Source organism: Cucurbita pepo, chromosome 9, assembly GCF_057944985.1.
Source record: "Cucurbita pepo subsp. pepo isolate OVF chromosome 9, ASM5794498v1, whole genome shotgun sequence".
NCBI lineage: Eukaryota > Viridiplantae > Streptophyta > Magnoliopsida > Cucurbitales > Cucurbitaceae > Cucurbita > Cucurbita pepo.
In genome coordinates this window covers 12,624,852-12,643,447 of record NC_141806.1, presented here as the reverse complement: position 1 = coordinate 12,643,447, position 18,596 = coordinate 12,624,852, and the positions used below count along the sequence as shown (strand labels likewise).

The 18,596-nt window shown below is 40.0% G+C and overlaps 3 protein-coding genes across 6 annotated transcripts; 2 read left to right on the top strand and 1 right to left on the bottom strand.

Moving 5' to 3' along the window:
* Positions 1 to 54: 54 nt before the first annotated feature.
* Positions 55 to 6,420, top strand: LOC111802439 (uncharacterized). 3 transcript variants are annotated; one of them, XM_023686803.2, is made up of 10 exons: positions 60 to 543; positions 672 to 731; positions 1,005 to 1,199; positions 1,486 to 1,581; positions 1,718 to 1,844; positions 1,920 to 3,912; positions 4,014 to 4,179; positions 4,269 to 4,433; positions 5,665 to 5,817; positions 5,890 to 6,420. In XM_023686803.2, the coding sequence occupies exons 1-10, from the start codon at positions 478 to 480 to the stop codon at positions 6,097 to 6,099; spliced, it is 3,231 nt and encodes a 1,076-aa protein (XP_023542571.2). In that variant the 5' UTR covers positions 60 to 477; the 3' UTR covers positions 6,100 to 6,420. The 3 variants fall into 3 exon arrangements, with proteins under 3 accessions (XP_086983408.1, XP_023542571.2, XP_023542572.2); XM_023686804.2 differs by lacking the exon at positions 672 to 731 and having other exon boundaries at positions 61 to 543; XM_087127282.1 differs by lacking the exons at positions 5,665 to 5,817; positions 5,890 to 6,420 and having other exon boundaries at positions 55 to 543; positions 4,246 to 4,378.
* Positions 6,421 to 7,382: 962 nt separating this feature from the next.
* On the bottom strand, positions 7,383 to 9,235 carry LOC111802472 (polyphenol oxidase, chloroplastic-like). The gene has a single exon (XM_023686855.2). The coding sequence runs from the start codon at positions 9,230 to 9,232 to the stop codon at positions 7,538 to 7,540; it is 1,695 nt and encodes a 564-aa protein (XP_023542623.2). The 5' UTR covers positions 9,233 to 9,235; the 3' UTR covers positions 7,383 to 7,537.
* Positions 9,236 to 13,945: 4,710 nt separating this feature from the next.
* LOC111802591 (uncharacterized) lies at positions 13,946 to 16,556 on the top strand. 2 transcript variants are annotated; one of them, XM_023687017.2, is made up of 4 exons: positions 13,946 to 14,100; positions 14,217 to 14,357; positions 15,308 to 15,507; positions 16,131 to 16,556. In XM_023687017.2, the coding sequence occupies exons 2-4, from the start codon at positions 14,271 to 14,273 to the stop codon at positions 16,384 to 16,386; spliced, it is 543 nt and encodes a 180-aa protein (XP_023542785.2). In that variant the 5' UTR covers positions 13,946 to 14,100; positions 14,217 to 14,270; the 3' UTR covers positions 16,387 to 16,556. The 2 variants fall into 2 exon arrangements, with proteins under 2 accessions (XP_023542785.2, XP_023542784.2); XM_023687016.2 differs by having other exon boundaries at positions 13,947 to 14,100; positions 14,243 to 14,357.
* Positions 16,557 to 18,596: the final 2,040 nt, after the last annotated feature.

Here is an 18,596-nt window from a genome sequence, read left to right as displayed (position 1 = left end):
GAATTGGCTGTCAAATTCCCGTAATTTAGGAGGTCATTCAAATGGATCAATTAAACCAAACCTAAATTTATGAACCATTTAGCACCTCTCCTTCACATCCCCCGCGACTCCTCTGCCTTCCCTCTTTATACACAAACTTCCCCTGCTCTGATTTCCATTTGCTCATTTTTTTCTTCTTCTTCTTCGTTAGGATCTTCCATCAATCCGAACCCAAATGCTTCATTTCAACGCCGTTTCTGTTTCTGTTTCGTTGTTTGTTCATAATCATTAGAACATTTCTTTTCTTTTCTGTTGTTTGTACATAAAACCCTTTTGAGAAAACTTCAAATTCTGTTGATCAGAGAGAGATTTACTAGAGAATACGTGATTTTTGGTGTTCAAAATTGAAATCCCCTTCATACCCATTATTTCATTTGCGTTGGATTCGTTTTTTTTGTGCCAATCAAGTCTTTTCAAGGCTTGTTTTGGCTACATTTTATGGCTACCGGTGGCTGGTGTGGCTTAGGACCTCTGCTGTTTCGTAAGAAGGCCTATGGCCTCGAGGTTTGTTCTTCACTTTTGTTGCATCTTTTTCTTATATGTATATTCAAAATCCATGGCTTGTTCTTGTTCTTGTTCTTGTTGTTCTTGTTGTTCTTATGTTCTTCTAATGCTTAACAATCCATTTCCAGAGCCATTCTTCTCTTTCCCTTTCAATCTGTCCTTTCGGGAACTGGGTTTGCTTAAATAAGGTCGAAGTTTTTTTCCTTTCATCTTTCCTTGTATTGTTCATAAATTTATGCGCCCCTCAGATCTTATGATGATCAGCACACACGAAGACTTGACCTGGATGCACAAAAACATAAAGGGTTGTCTGTCTGTTTGTTTGGTTTCCTAGAAACATTTTCCTCAGAACTTTTCAGCTTAATGATGCATCCTCATCTTGTTTTTGAAGCTTTAATGTAAGATCAAACAAAAACAACCAAAAACCTTTGACATGTGTTATGTTTTTTTTTCTTTTGTAGACAATGAGGAGCTCGACTTACGCATTGTCGAAGAAATACTCGAAGAAATCAAAGCTTTCTAAAGTCGTTAGACGGAAGAAATCGTCGAGATGCAAAGACAATTTTGTTCAAGTGATGGAGTTGAGGAAGAAAATCTTGGTTCTAAGAGATATCATTGACTTGCCTTCTTTAGAAGCCTCTGCTTCTATAAATGAGGTAAGTTTTGGTTGAATTGTTCTTCAAGTTCAATCTATTTGAGAAACTTTAAGACACCCAATGATCCAATATTAATGGAAAGTAAAATTTCCAGCTGCTTAATGGCTAAGGCATCAAGAACTTTTCCGAGTTGTAAAAACGACACTATTTGTGATGTTTTTATAATCCAAGAACTTGTAGATTGCTTTGGTAGACCAACAACTTTCTCCTATTTGTTTGATTCATTGAAGACTATTTTGTTCATCTTTTGTTTGAAATATCTTTCATTGGTGATGGATTCTGGCAGCTCGTGGTGGGAACGATGGAAGATCTTCAAAAGCTCTATCCGGAAATCATTTCGGATATCCAATATTCCGAAATGAAGGAGACGTGTATCGAACAGGTATGTTTCGAAGATCTTGTGGTTTCATAAGCATAAGCATTTGTGTCTGGATTATGGGATGAACTCTTGAGTTTATCTGATGTTGTTTGTTTGAAACTCGAGGAAATAATGTTATGTACATCGCAAATTGTATCAGAGTCTGTCGTACTTCTGCACGGCATTGAAATCGATTGGAGATTCGTGGATGATGAATCATGAATGGAAGGACAAGTCGAAATATAATTTGAAATCATGTCAGGAAAACTCTAGCTTCAATGAAATTGGTGAGTTTTCAAGTTTTTTGTGTTTTTGTAGAGAATATTAGGTTCATAGTTGATAAAAGCGTTTCGTTTATGTAGTTGAATCTGTGTTGGCTATCATTGATTGCGTCGTTAGTATGGCGAACGAAAGGTTTGATGTGATGGACGATTACGTTAATGCAAAGGAATCCTCTTATTCACGGACGAGTTCGTTTGGTAAGAGCACGAGCTCGAACGAATCCTGCTCTGAAACCAATAGCTCTTGCTGTTCTTCTCCCGAAACGCCCACATCCGTTCTTACAAACATTCGTAACAGTCTAAGAAAATCTTATGAAAAGGAGAAAATATCTTGTAGTTCTCCCCTTTTGTGGTCTCTTAGAGTACAAGCAGTGGAAAAATTGAACCCCATTGATATTAAGCATCTTTTGCTCCCCAAGTTATGTCATTATGGAGTAAACGTCTGCCCCGCCCCGAATAGAGTGGCGATCGTTGAGGAATCAATGACTGCTGTGGATGATAAGCTCATCTCCTCTAAAAAGGCTGATGCCAAAGAAGAGAAGGATTTGAGCAGGGTAGCAAGCCAAAAGGCTGATAGAAATGAAGAAATGGAAGTGAGTGTTGCTAAAGAAGAGAACGATTCGAGCAGGGTGGCTAGCCAACAGGCTGATAGCAATGAAGATACGGAAGTCCGTGTTGCCGAAGAAGAGAACGTTTTGAGCAGGGTGGCTAGCCGACAGGCTGATAGCAATGAAGATATGGAAGTCCGTGTTGCCGAAGACGAGAACGATTCGAGCAGGGTGGCTAGCCAACAGACTGGTAGCAATGAAGATATCCAAGTCAGTGTTGCCGAAGAAGAGAACGATTCGAGCAGGGTGGCTAGCCAACAGACTGATGGAAATGAAGATATCCAAGTCTGTGTCGCCGAAGAAGAGAGCGATTCGAGCAGAGTGGCTAGCCAACAGGCTGATAGAAATGAAGATATCCAAGTCCGTGTTGCCGAAGAAGAGAGCGATTCGAGCAGTGCGGCTAGCCAAAAGACTCATAGAAATGAAGATATGGAAGTCAGTGTTGCCATAGAAGAGAAGGATTTGAGCAGGGTGGCTAGCCAAAAGGCTGATAGATATGAAGAAATGGAAGTGAGTGATATCAAAGAAGAGAAGTTGATATTAAGCAGGGCAGCTAGCCAAAAGGAACTTACTGAGAGAGCTAATGATATAGATTCCCAAGCTGCTGCAACTGTTGAAGAGATGCCTGCACCAGAATTACCATCACCATCTCTACCCCTGGTGTTGCCTCCTCCGGTACATGCTCCGGAACCCTCTGCAGTCGTCCTCCAACTACCGACACCGTCAGCATTACCGCCGCCACCGCCACCGCCACCAATGATGCAGCAAAATGCAGTACTGTCTCAACAACTTCCACAGCTAGCTCCTCCACCACCATTGCCTCAGATCAAGGTAGTCCCAAATGCAGCAGCTCCTATGATACCTCCTCCGCCTCCTCCACCGTCGAAGGGAGTAGGAACACAGATAACTTTGGATGTGCCACCCCCACCCCCACCATCACCATCAAATGCTGGAGGAGCTATACCACCACCTCCACCGATGGCGCCCTTACATGGGGGTGCAGCTGCAGCTGTGCCACCCCCACCCCCACCATCACCATCAAATGCTAGAGGATCTGTACCACCACCTCCACCGATGGCGTCCTTACAAGGCGGTGCAGCTCTAGCACCCCCACCTCCACCAATGGCGCCCTCAAAAGGGGGTGCAGCTCTAGCACCCCCACCTCCACCGATGGTGCCCTCAAAAGGGGGTGCAGCTCTAGCACCCCCACCTCCAATGCCCCAAGGCGGTGGCATGGGTGCACCACCTCCCCCTCCCGGTGGTGCAGCTCGATCCCTGCGCTCCAAGAAAGCCGCTACTAGACTGAAGAGGTCTCATCAGTTGGGAAATCTGTACCGGACACTCAAAGGGAAGGTGGAGGGATCCAATCAAAATCTTAGGGGATCTGGTGGGAAAAAAGGCAGTGGTGGTAGCAGTGCCGGAGGAAAACAAGGAATGGCTGATGCATTGGCGGAGATGACAAAAAGGTAATGTACTATAGCATACATACACTAACAAACATCTTAAAGAAACAGAACACTGAAACATGAAGCTTAACACAAATGTTGTCTCTTTTGGGATGTTTCAGATCAGCATACTTCCAACAAATTGAAGAAGATGTTAAAAACCACGCAAAAGCAATCAACCAGCTTAAACCGAAAATTTCAACTTTCCAGTCATCGGACATGAACGAGCTGATCGATTTCCACCGGAGCGTGGAGTCTGTCCTGGAGAATTTAACTGATGAATCACAGGTTTGTAAGAATTGTGGGTTGCCATGTTTATAATTGTTGCTTTCAAAGTGTTATTCAAAAGAAAAGGATGCACTTTCTCATTGTTGAAGGTACTAGCAAGGTTTGAAGGATTTCCCTGTAAGAAGTTGGAAAATTTAAGGACTGCAGCAGCGTTATACTTAAAGTTAGATGCAATTGTCAATCAGTTACAGAATTGGAAGATCGTTTCGCCTGCGGGACAGCTTCTCGATCGAATCGAAAACTACTTCTCTAAGGTAGTCTTTAAAGTATTGATATAAGATTAAATTTATAAATTTTAACCAGTTTCTCTTTTAGAAAAGTGCTTGAGATATTGCACCATGTCATCTATGAACCATTGCTTCTGTGTAACGACCCAAGCTCACCGTTAGCAGATATTGTCTTCTTTAGGCTTTCCTTTTTGGGCTTCCCTTCAAGGGTTTTTAAATGTGTCTGTTAGGGAGAGGTTTCCAGACTCTTATAAAAAATGTTTTGTTCTACTTCCAACCGATGTGGGATCTCAAATCCACCCCCCTTCAGGACCTAGCATCCTCGCTGGCACTCCCAATTCACCCCGTTCGAGACCCAATGTCCTTGCTGGCACATCCCCTATGTCCACCTCCTTTAGGGCTCAGCCTCCTCTCTGGCACATTGCCCAGTTTCTGGCTCTGATACCATTTGTAACAGCCCAAACCGACCGTTAGCAGATTTTGTCTACTAGGGAAAGGTTTCCACACTCTTATAAAAAATGTTTCGTTATCCTACCCAACCGACGTGGGATCCCACAATCCACCCCCCTTTGGGACCCAGCGTCCTCGCTGGCACTCGTTCCCTTCTCCAATCAATGTGGGACCCCCCAATCCACCTCCTTCGGGGACCAACGTCCATGCTAGCACACCGCCTCGTGTCCACCCCCTTCGGGGCTCAGCCTCCTCTCTAGCACATCACCCGGTTTCTTGCTCTAATACCATTTGTAACAGCCCAACCCCACCGGTAACAAATATTGTCCTCTTTGGGCATTCCCTTTTGGGTTTTCCCTCAAGGTTTTTAAAACGCATCTACTAGGGAGAGGTTTCCACACCCTTATAAAGAATGTTTCATTCTCCTCCCCAACCGATGTGAGATCTCACAATCCACCTCCCTTCGGGACCCAGAATCCTCGCGGGCACTCATTCCCTTCTCCAATCAATGTGGGACCCCCAATCCACCCTCTTCGAGATCCAACGTCCTTGCTCGCACACCGCCTGTGTCCACCTCCAGCCTCCTCTCTAGCACATCGCCTGGTTTCTGGCTCTGATACCATTTGTAACGACTCAAGCCCACCGCTAACAGATATTGTCCTCTTTGGGCTTTCCCTTTCGGGCTTCCCCTCAAAGTTTTTAAAACACGTTTGCTAGGGAGTTGTTTCCACACCCTTATAAATAATGTTTAATTCTCCTCCCCAACCGATGTAGGATCTCACATTTTGACTCTGCTATAAACATACAGATCAAAGGAGATCTCGATGCACTTGAACGAACCAAGGATGACGAAGCAAAGAGATTCAAGAGTCACGGTATTCAATTCGACTTCAACGTGTTGATACGGATCAAGGAATCAATGGTGGACCTCTCTTCCAGCTGCATGGAGTTGGCTTTGAAGGTGCTCTCACTGAAACTTTGGCACTTAAAAAAGTAAAAAAATGAACTAATTTCATTTCTGTGGTTGATAAAGGAAGCAAGAGAGTTGAAGGCAGCAGCAGAGGAGAAGGCAAAAAATGGAGCCAAACCCGATAATAAGAGCACTGCAAGTTCTAAGATGCTATGGAAAGCGTTTCAATTCGCATACCGAGTTTACACCTTCGCCGGTGGACACGACGAGCGAGCTGATAGGCTAACCCGAGAATTGGCTCTAGAAATAGAGAGTGAATCTCAGAACCAATGATATTCTTCTCCTTTCTTATTTTTGGCTTACAAATCACTGAACCATACGAGATTAGCAGTTGGTCTTACACCATATCTAGCATGGCCTTTACGTTGCTTAACTTTTTTCCTCTGTCCGGATAGGACCCTGTAAAAATTATGTAATTAATGTCAGTTATGCTATCCGTACCGTGTATATACGTATATATGTACGTATTTACAAATACAACTGCTCTGAACTCGAAATACGTACTGAAAACCAATCATGAGTTCGAATGTATGCGTAAAGTTCATAACCATGCAAAAAATTTCTTATGTTTAAGCTTCATCATCCTATTATATATTGAACTTCTAAAGAGGTTTATATGAGAGCTCTATAACTCATGCTTATAGTGGTTATCTTGTAGTTACAGAAACGAGACGATCAAGAAGCTCGAGAAGAAAGCCGAGATAATGATATCCACCCTAACTGTAGCATGCAAAGGAGAATATAGTACTCTCACGATTGTTAGTTTTGGTTCGAAACGTAGTGGATGCTCACAATAAACTCAAACAACAACGGGTCACGGTTTCCAAGAAATTATATTTTACAAAACCTATCCATATCCTTACTAGCTGTGATACCCTTACTAACTGTGAGATCCTACTTGGATTGGAGAGAGAAATGAAATATTCTTTATAAGGGTGTAGAAACCTCTCCCTATTAGTCACGTTCTAAAACCGTGAGGGAGACGTTGATACGTAATGGGCCAAAGCGAATAATATTTACTAGCGGTGGGTTTGGGCTATTACAAATGGTATCAGAGCTAGACACGAGGTGGTGTGCTAGCAAGAACGCTGGGCTCTCAAGGAGGTGAATTGTGAGATCTCACATTGGTTGGACAGGGGGAACGAACTATTTCTTATAAGGGTGTGGAAACCTCTCCCTAGTAAACGCGTTCTAAAACTGTGAGGCAGACGCCAATATGTAATGGGCCAAAGTGAACAATATCTGCTAGCGGTGGACTTGGACTCTTACACCAATATACTAATCTCAATTATTATAATAATGTCGTTACTGCTATTCCTACTACTAACGAGTACTAATACTATAATAATACCCTTAATTACTACTACTACTACTAGTATAGCTACCTCTAACACTATTACTTCCTCAACCATCTACATGTTAGGATCACACAACAATGCACACACTCGATCTAGATGAACACAAAGAACAAAAGAGATGGTACCATCTACATGTTAGGATCACACAACAACGCATACACTCGATCTAGATGAACACAACGAACAAGAGAGAGAAAATTAAATGAGGAATATTAGCTAAAGGTTTTATTGATGACTTCGTGTTTATAAGAGAATACAGAAAAGGAAGAAAATACATTTTGAAAGCACTAGTACCGATAACACAAAGGCCTTATTGATTGAAAAGACAATGTAAAGTAACCGAAACGCCACACCTACCGACCTTTTGGCTGAAGTTCGATCTTCATCCCTCCAATGGTGACCTTGTCTCCACCAACCTTAGGGTCGAGCCTCACAATCACACTCTCATCGTCCTCTATTCCCAACTCTTTAAGCACCTCCGTTATCACAACTCGTAAAGACGTCTTTCCACGGTGGTTGTGACCATGCGGGACGGTCGTAAACGTTCCTACAAACTCAGTATTCCCCGGACACACATCGGAGCCATCATCAACAACATTAACAAGCACATTAAAATGAACCCAATATCTCTTATCCAATTCAATACCTTCTATCACCAATACCTCATCTTTCTCACTCTTTTCCTTTTCATCCCTTAATTTCTTCGGTCTCTTCACCGTTGTGGTTACCATTGAATTGAGACCCTGAGGAAATTTAATAACTTGTGGAGCTTGCGTTGCTTTTAGCTGCTTTTTTAGACGTGGGGTTTGCTTAGTATGCAGCCATGGAAGATCTACATATTGATAAACATATCCAAGCCTTCTAGTGTCCAAACAATCACTAACTTTGATGCGTACAGCTTGTTTATGCTCATTATAGAACACAAACGAGGAATTCAACCAATCGGGGTTATCAAAATCTCTTGGCTTCCCATTCTTTAACCCTTGCCAAATGCTCCACATGCGATCCACATTCGCATGATGACCATAAAACAACGGATCTCGAGCTGCCGAGTAAAACGCTCCCATGTTCATATGGTTCTTGGCGTTTGGATCGCCAACCCAATTGTGAATATTATTATGAGGAGATCTCTCAATGGTACCCATCCCAGTTTCTTCATCAGCTTCATGAGATGCAATGAGTAGCTTTCCATGGAACCCTTCAGCAGTATCGGCGTCCGTTATCATTTGCTTATGCATCCACCGGAGATTACAATCGACGACGTCGTATGAAGGGTTGTCGTCGCCGTGGTAGTTAAGGTTAAGCAATTTATGTGGCCTATGTCTTGGATTACGTAGCTTGTCATAGAGTGGCGAATTTGGGTTGTCGTAGATTTTTGGCATTTGCATACCTTCATTATTATCCCAATTCCAAAAGGGTATGACCAAATTTGGTTCGTTAATTAAATGGCCTAAGATTCTCTCGAAGAAGTAGAGGTAAGCTCGGTGAAATGGGAAGAACAAAGCGTTCCAATGGACTTGCATTTCGGCGTTTGGGAAGCCTAATTGTTTGTAGGCATAATCACAATAGGCGCAATGAACATCGGCTTGCCTGTAAAAGTTACGAGGGTCGTTGGGAGGGAGGCGTTTCATGATATGAATGGCTTTTTCGAAGTTGAATTGTTGCTTTGGAGTAAGCGAGTGGGCGGGTGGGCGAATGCGGAGTTTGGTTGTGTGTGGGGGATGTATGAAATCAATGATGTCATGGATTTTGGGAGGGCAGCATGGGATGTGTTGGTTGCCTTCTATTGTGGCTGGCTCGCAGTTGTTGACGTCGGGTGCTAAAGGTGCTGCGGACGCAGGGCTTTGTTGGTTGGTTAGAGCAGCTGCACCATAAAGTCCGCCCAGTCCGAACAGCACATCTCTTCGGTCAAATTTGCTTGTGGTGTCTCCATTGGAGGCTCTGCATGGAACATGGTTGATGCCACGGCTTTTGTTTTGAAGCTTGGATGTTTGGTTTTTGATTTGGGAGTATGGGAGAATGGATAGAAGAGGAGATATAGAAGCCATTGTTTTGAGTGGCATGTTGGAGATTTTCATGGGATATATATATATATATGTGTGTGTGATTGCAATGCCAATGACTTGAACGAGTAGCCGATGCAAAGAGTACTCGTTAGAGTCTTATATTGGCTAATTAAGAGGAAAATCATAGGTTAGTAAGGTATACTTGTTAGGAATAACAGATCTCGATGATCGTATGATATTGTCCACACTCCCAATAATCCTTCCCTCGAACAAAGTATACTATACGTCTCCTCTGACGTTTATGGAGCTCTTGAACAGCCTCTCCTTAATCGAGGCTCGAATCCTTTCTCTGGAGCCCTCGAACAAAGTACACCCTTTGTTCAAGGCTCACTATTGGGCATGACTCTGATATCATGTTAGGAATAACAGAACTTCACAATGGTATGATATTGTCCACTTTGAGCATAAGCTTTCATAGGTTTGCTCTCATACCAATGGAGATACTATTCCTTGCTTATAAACTCTTGATTGTTCCCTAAATTAGCTCATGTGGGACTCACTCCCCACAATCCTCAAGAATACTATCGTTAATAGTGTCTCAGGTGTCGAACAAAGAAGTTCTGAGTCTCGAAATTAGTATTGTCATAATGACTCAAGTGTCGAAGTTGAATAAAGAAGTTGTGAGCCTCGAATGTGTAATTATAGTGAAGCTAATTAAGATGAAGATCAAGGGTAATTAAGGTATACTATTATCAACAGTGACTCAGGTGTCAAACAAAGAAGTTGTGAGTGTCAGTATAGTCATAGTGACTTAAGTGTCAAAGTCGAATAAAGAAGTTGTGAGCCTCGAACGGCTTTTTACGAGCCTCGAATGTGTAGTCATAGTAAAAAATCGTAGTAGAGTTTTATATTTTGAACTAGCAATGTGCTCTAGAAAAGATGAGCGTCTAGATAGTGCTAGATAGTATAGTTACTATATATACCAACAACAAAACATCTCTTTTCGATGGCTTAAACAAAAAACTTTAAATTTAAACATATTTGACTCGGAACAAACAATATTGTAAATTATACCAATAATACCCTTCCCAATATACTAATTTCGACGACTATAGGACTGCCCGTGTACCGCTATTCCTACTACTAAATACTACAATAATAATGCCTTTAATTACTATATAGTACTAATACTATAGTAATGCCCTTAATTACTACTACTAGTATTGCCAACCCTAACACTATCACTTTTATATCTAAATGTATAATACAAATATAACTAATTCCATACAATTATTTTATAAAATATATATATATATATACACGCTAAACGAGAAAATTTATGTCTTAATGTCTCGTAATTAATAATTATTTGAATTATTTTATTTGCAGTATAATATTATTCATTATATAAAAATCTCAAGGGGTTAAAAGTAATTTCATATCAAGTTCAAGCTCTACATTTTTCCGTGGTTTGGTAGCCTAAATTAGTTTAGCCCTAGTAATTAGTTTAGCTAGGTTGCATTGGAAGAAGTAAGCGTTTTAGTACGTTGAGATGAACTTTGGGGACAAGATTATGTGTTTGCTAATAAATAACGGTCTATACGTTTGAATAAAGTTTGGTTAACCTAATGCAAGCTAAGCTAAGACCACGATTTTCAAGCTAGCTACGTGGAGTTAGATGAGATCATGTCGTTATTCCTTTGTGTTTAAGATGGAGCGTTGCTTCCCAACGAGCAATGATTCTAGTTTGGGAGTTTGATTACTCGTCAAAAGATAAGTTATTTGCACTCAATATCTCACATTGACCTTATTGAGTTGATGTAAGAAAAGATTTGTTTCGAAGCAGGAACCACGAGTAGCTAGAAGATATAACGATCTGTAGCACATAACCGTGTAGCGAGATTTGAAAAAGTAGTAGACATATGACAATCTGTTATTTGAAATAGCTTTTATAAAATGAAGAACTATTGGTCAAAGCAATTCACTCTCGAATTTTCCGTACCTTGGGCCGAGTGAATAAGTAATGCATAAAAGTATTTTAAAGTCATATCGACAAAGGCGTTCAACCCAATAACATATAAATACCTATTTTCAACCTTAAACCATTCGACCCAACGATGGACCATGAGGCCAAAGTGAGGAGTGGCATTTGAGCTTCTACCCAAATTCTTTTCGAATTGGGGACTTGGACTACTTTATTAAAGGGAGGTCCCTTGACTTACTAAATTACAACAATTGCTCTCTTTCATCCCACTTCAACGGTTCGAAGCCAATCGTAGAGTACACTTTTTGACGACCTCAAGTCGGCTTCTCATCTGATCCAACTTGGGTCTGGACCCTTCCTTACTAACTTCAACTCTTCAAAGGCATTTAAAGTTAGTATGCCTAATGAATTAAATTTCAAAGAGCAGCGTTAAGTTAGCATCAAGGGAGTAGTAACTTCAACGTAGGCCAACTAAGTAAGTAGCTCGACTATCGACTTGTTGGATGAATTGTATAATGTATGATGACGAGTGCCCCATGACCTAGCACGTGTCATATATATGATATGTGATACTATGTTATGTTATGTTATGCCATGTTATGTTATGATAAACTATGTCATGTATAAAAGCTATACTACTTCGACCTAGGCCAACCAAGTAAATGGATCTACTATCAGCTTGGTTGGATGAATTGTATTATACATGATGACGTGTGTCCCATGGCCCAATATGCTCTGATGTGATCATGTCATGTTGTATAAAATTGTTGTGAAATCAAATAATCTATGATTCATAAGCTTCCTTGGACTAGGTCATAAAAGTTATGCTATGTGTGAGAGAATATATAGGAATTATCTATCCATAAATGACAAACTTATTATGTTACAGATAAATGGAAATTTGTCTTGCATTATACATTATACTATGATCATAAGCTATGGGGACCTCATGCATATTTGTGTATCATGTGCATCAAGATACTTTCTCAATATGATGAGTACGGATACATACATTACAACTTATGATTTTCGACATTTATGTTTGTCATGATGTTATGCAGGCCCTTTCCTTCGGTGGTGTTTGACAAGAACCAGTCAGGCCCAAATGGTGTGCGAGCCTGCTTGGTAGGCCCATGCTTGCACGCATGGGCCATATGTAAAGAAGTAGTACGCATCCAACCTTGCCAGAATTTGAAAGCCGTCTAAAGTCATGCTATGATATTTTAAAAGGATATGTACACCATGTTATATGTGTTTTCATCTTCCCTTCCAATAGTGAGATTATTTACTGATTATTTCTTAAAATATTCAAATCGTTTGCTACTCTTACATTTTAGGTAAAAATAAGACACTCATGTACAAATGATGCCAGCGCCGTGATGTAGGCCATAGAACCAGTGTTGAGTAATTACATTTATGTCTATTTTGTATTCCTTAGGTTAGAACATGACACCATTTATAAATATTTTAAATGTATGTTTCGTACTTGATAGTCATGTCATGCATGTAGTATCGACTCTATTTCAATAGAAAAATAGAATCGTTATAATTATTTATTCCTAAAAATAATATTGATTAATTATCTTTTCTTAGGATAATTATTAGTTGATATTAACCACCCACTACATTTTTTTTTAATAAAAAAAAGGGTGCTTTATTTCATCATGATAATTAAATTAAACATGATCTAATATGCAAGTAGATAATGGCTTTATTATATAAGTAATGTAATGTCCCATTAATATATATATATATATATAATGATTGATAAGGAGAAGGGAACAAAAACCTAATTTAATAAGATTTGCATACAAAATGGGACCCCAAATATAAAGAGATATGGATCATATTGTTCTATAGCTATTAAGTTTAGATGCAAAGTGAAGATTCCCAAAACCTAATAATTAAAATTGCAAAAGGTATTTTCTTCCTTCCTTTCTCATGGGTACGAGATTCCGAGAATTTTAGTTGCTTTTCGGCCCACTGTTATCCACCCACTGACTTATAAACTCTTCCACTTGTCACAATCGCACAATCACACTTTTGTAGTAGCGGAACAGCGATTGGACGATACTTATTCTAACCCAACAAACAAGTAAGCCGTGAAAATTTTAGATTTTGTGGACAACGTCGGTGTGTGCTCGAGCTTCGAGTCACATTTGAGAGAAATGTTTTGAAAAACTCGAGCCAGAAAATATGTTGAAAACAATTTAAAAGAAAACAATGCTATAAGCTAAAAACGATTAGGAATCAACAACGACTTTGATAGAAGAAATCCAACTCCATCAACTTTAATGGTCTCGACCCTTTCCACTTATTAATGGTCGTGTATGAATTTTTTTTTTTAGAATATTATTTAAATTTTTAAAAGTTGGAAATATATATATATATTTTTTTTTTGGATAAAATATAAATTTTTTTAATATTTTTATTAATTTAGTATATTTAATGAGTATTAATTATTAAGAAAAAAATTAAACGGTAAAATTGTAAGTCCAATAACTTTTTTTTCTATCCAATTAAGGATCACATAAATGGTGTTGTGCAATCACGTGCATTGATTTCCGAATGATCCGAATCGACGGCTCAGAATCAATTCCTTAACGCCAAAGAAAAGCCCACGCGATTTTTCTTTACGTTCATTTCACGCTCCCACCATTTGTCAACTGAATTGACGATCTTTCGAAGCCGTGTCAAACACGCGACTAAAACATAACGAACCTTCCTTTTGTTCGAAAAGGCAAAAATAAGAAATTATAAAAATTAAATAATAAAAAATAAGCGGCTCGAAGAAATGTCATTCACTTTCCTTTCTTCTACCCGCGCTTGAAGAAAAGGCGAACAGAAAACAGAGTTATTGCAGAGCTCACGGCCCTTTGATTTTCCCATTCGTTCTCCTTATAAACCAATCTTTAAGTGAAATCCAGTAAGTTTTTAAGTTGTTTTTCTTCTATTTTCTTTGAATTTTGAGTTTGGATTTCAGTTTGTTCGACGATTACCAAGTTTTTCTTGTTGTTTTCGTTCTTGGATTTCTCGTTGTAGTTACAGGAATTTGTTCTGTTTGTAAGGTTTTTTAGATTGTCGGATCGTTGAGACATGGGTATGCTGGTTGTGGTTGTGGTGTTTGTCCTTGATTTGGTTGCTTTTGCGCTTGCTGTTGCTGCAGAGCAAAGAAGAACCACTGTAAGTTTTATGTATTTGTTGGAACAATCTATTGATCTTTTATTCTTCGATGAATCTTATTTTTATGATAACTGTGAATGGAATTTTGAAACGCTTAGTGATTTTCATTTTGGATTATGCTCAAATGGCTGGTGACTTCTGGGATAATTTTTAAATTGGTGGCTTTTGTATAGGAACTCTCTATTGATTGGTTTAGGTCAGGAGTTGTTTATTAGCTACAAATTTTGAACTTCTTCAAATCTTCAGAATCAAATGAAATATAATGAACTTGAAATGAAATATAATGAAGAGACAGATTTTACACTACGAGCTGGACAGTTGTCATATATTCCATACATCACACTAGATAAATATCATATTCATCATATATTCCATACATCACACTAGATAGATATCATATTCATGGAATATGATTCACTTTCAAGATGCCTTGGTGGTGAAATGGTAGACACGCGAGACTCAAAATCTCGTGCTAAAGAGCGTGGAGGTTCGAGTCCTCTTCAAGGGCATAATGTTGAGAATGCCCCTTGAATTGGAAGGAATAAGTTCGGCAGCGGATCACGAAATCTTGGCGATCTTCTCTATCTAATGAATGGGAGTCCGCTTTGAAATCGTCCACCCTGGCCATTAGTATATTAAAGTGGAAAGCAAATCTGGTCATTAGTATATTTTGCAAATCTGCTTGATATGAGATGGAACGGATTATTACTTATCAAAGTGGAAAGCAAATCTGGTCATTAGTATATTTTGCACCCTGTGGCCTGCAGTAATCTAAGCCTCAAGAATCATTTTTTTGTGTTAGGAGTTTAAACCATCATGGTTTCTGATTGTGAGACGCGTTGAGCATAATGATATTAGGTTAGGGCTCATGACTTGATCATAATATTATTTGGAAGTGAAGACAGGAGTGGAGAATGAGTATGATGTGTGTATCTTACCTCCTTTGGCAGGCCACGGTGGTTCAATCAGGCAATTCTAAATTCTGTGCCTATGACTCTGATATTGCAACTGGCTTAGGTGTGGGTTCACTTCTGGTCCTGTTTGCCAGCCAAGTGATCGTTATGGTGGCAAGTCGATGCTTATGCTGTGGGAAAGCTTTGCGACCGAGCGGTTCGAGGGCTTGGGCAATTACCCTTTTCATCACTTGCTGGTACATATGATTGCTTAACCTTCACATTTTACTAGTTTTGTTGTGCTTGGCTTTGTATGTCTCATAATAGGTCCCATTCTTCTATCATTTTTCGGGAGTCGATGACTATTCATAATTATTACCTTGACATCAAAAAAGAGTTTGACCCGATACTTTATTTCTGTCCTAGTTGATCCCGATTCGACATTAGAAGTATACTTTTATCTATAAATACTGCATATTTGATTCCATCCATAAATTTTCTTCCCTGTGAATTCGAGTCTCCATACGAATGCTAGTTCTTACTGTTCATATGTTATGATATGAATATACCACGTCAATTCACAGTAACTACGAATTCATTCCCTTGGAGGATTTTGCAACCTTCCCTCATGTTATGATATTTCTTTAATGGCTCTTCAATGTGTTCGTAAATGGTCAAAATCGTTATACTCTGGTTTGAAATGCTTACTTTATGACACTCAAGATCATTAAACATGTTATAATGTACAGAAAAACATGAAGCTGGTCTATTACTTGTTGAATTTGAGCTAGACAAGACATTTGTTTGTTTTCAATTTCTGAGTATCAAAGTCAAACTCTGAACTTTATGTTTGGTTGGTTGCATTGCATGGACATTTCAGGGTATGTTTTCTCATTGCTGAGATCTGTCTGTTGGCTGCTTCGGTTCGAAATGCGTACCATACCAAGTATGTGAGTTCTATAATGAACGAGCGAATTTCGTGCAAGATGCTGAGGAGAGGAGTATTCGGGGCTGGGGCTGCTTTTATCGTCTTCACATGTGTAGCATCAGAGCTGTTCTATATTAGCTTTTCGAAGGCTCATAACCAGACGTCCTCCTTTGCTAAGGACACTGGCATTAGAATGGCAAGCATATAGAAGGCTAGGAGCTTCTTTACAATTTGGGATTTATAGGATTTTGGTAAGTATGTCTGACTTGTTGATATGAAAAATGAACAACTGAGAGAGATAGATTACTTGTTGAACTCAGATGTACAAATATGATCATTTTATAGTTGACTGAAGATTTCATGTGGTGGTTTGTGTTATATGCTGTGTCACTATGTTTCTTTAGTATTTGAGCTAGCCCTTGTCTATCTTTTTTACTCTTACTACCATCGTGAGCGTGAGCGTGGCAATCCCCGTCTCAGTATCTCACATTGCATATTAGGTTGAACCTTGAACTTCAATGATATTTATCGACGAAAACATTTATAGATCATGGAAGCTTGCATTCAAAGTTGTCGGAGGAAAATGTCATTTTGAGTGTGACTATTGCGAGGTTTGTCTTCGCCAGCCGAACATCACTTATGTGGAATCCAAATTTGTTCGGCCTCACACGCCGCTTGTGCGTGCGTGCATGTTCAATCGTTTGCGACACAACAACGTCGCATCTCATCATCATCTCAGTTTCCAACAACACGACCCATGCATCGTGATGTCATCCCATGTCTCGGGACAACTTGGCTATCTTAGCTTGCTTGGACACATCCGTGGGGAATTGACCCATGTGTCAATCATATCAGCGGGACATCCATTTAGGTTCGCTAGAGCATTAGACTCTCCCGTGTCCATGCTAAACCATTTATGGCATACATTTCGGATAGCGGGTGCATAATCCAAACTCCAACACATGGGCTGAGGTGCAATACCGACACACTTGTGTCATTCAGTACTATCCTTGAAAAATCCATTTCAAAGGAAGTCGCCCAAGACACTTGTCTTGGACCGCTTGCCCTCACTGTTACACACACATGTGCCACAGGGCCTAGGGGTGATGGAGAGCTGACATCATGCCTCCCCATATAGTACATTCTATGACATGTTCAATCCTTCTCGAGTAGACGACATTTTGGCAAGCGGACATACGGCCCCGTGCGTAGTCCATCAAGTATCCGATTGACACCAAATTTGGTGAGCTTTTATCTTTCATACAAAGAGAGACTTAAATGCAGAGCCACATGCCAAAAATCATATTGAAACCTAACTTATGAGGTTATGACTCAGGGCCCTACCCAGACATCTTCGAGCTTGTCTTCGACACTTGTGTCGCCTCATTCTCTCAAACCTTGCATATGTCTTGGCTTAGCTTCAATGCACACTCTTGGTGTGTTAGATGATGCACCATCCTCTTCGGTTGCATCATGACACTTATCAATCTTGGCCCTCACATGGCTGGATGGGGGCTAGTTGAAGGTCGCCCCTTGTCTGTCTTTGTGTGTGGGGGTCACAACCTACTTTCTCTTAATAAGCTTGTGGCGCTCTGCCCCACTTAACCTAGTCATCGTCCTCGATGACTTTCTCGAGGCACAGTCGTATCGTTGATTGTGACAATTCCCCCCACTTAATCTCAGCATCATCCCGAATGATGACCCGAATATCAAATTGGTTGTTCGCTTTATCCGTTGACTGGTTCGTGCTTTCAGAATGAAAACAGAAACTTGTGCACAACTTATGGGTTATCCCACTGTCGGACCTTCTCTCAGTCTCCGAGACTTGCAATATAAGCACGACAAAAAACAAGTTGCCCAATGGTTGTGAGCTATCCTTCCATGGACATAACTTCACCCACTTTTTGGACTCAGCCCGAGACTCACCAGACAAACCATGAAAAAAACTAGCATCAACATTCATCATCTTAGCTAGGGGAGCGCACTTGCCATCATAGCTCAAACTGTCACATTCTCTGAGTTGCATAGAGATTCATAACCTAACATTCTCTCATAAGAGCCACATCTCTTTTCGGAATCAAGACTTAGATGCTTGTTACTTCCTATATTGACACTACACTTCAGCCAACTTCTCAACTGGCTACCTTCATGTGGCAAACGCTACGTTGAAACTTCTCTAGTCATGTTACAACTTCATTCATTGTGTCGTACACGTCCAGCCTTATGCTCTCTTCCTGAGTAGATGCTGGTCTCGGCACTCTTGTGAAGCATCCTCCTTTGACATTAGGTGATGACTTAAAAGAACCACTAGCTCAATGTTAATGTAAAATATCCAAAATTTAGTATTTAGAAAATTTATTTAAAAAATCATAAAAAAAAAATTAAATTAACAAAGAAGAAATTTCCAATAATTGTATA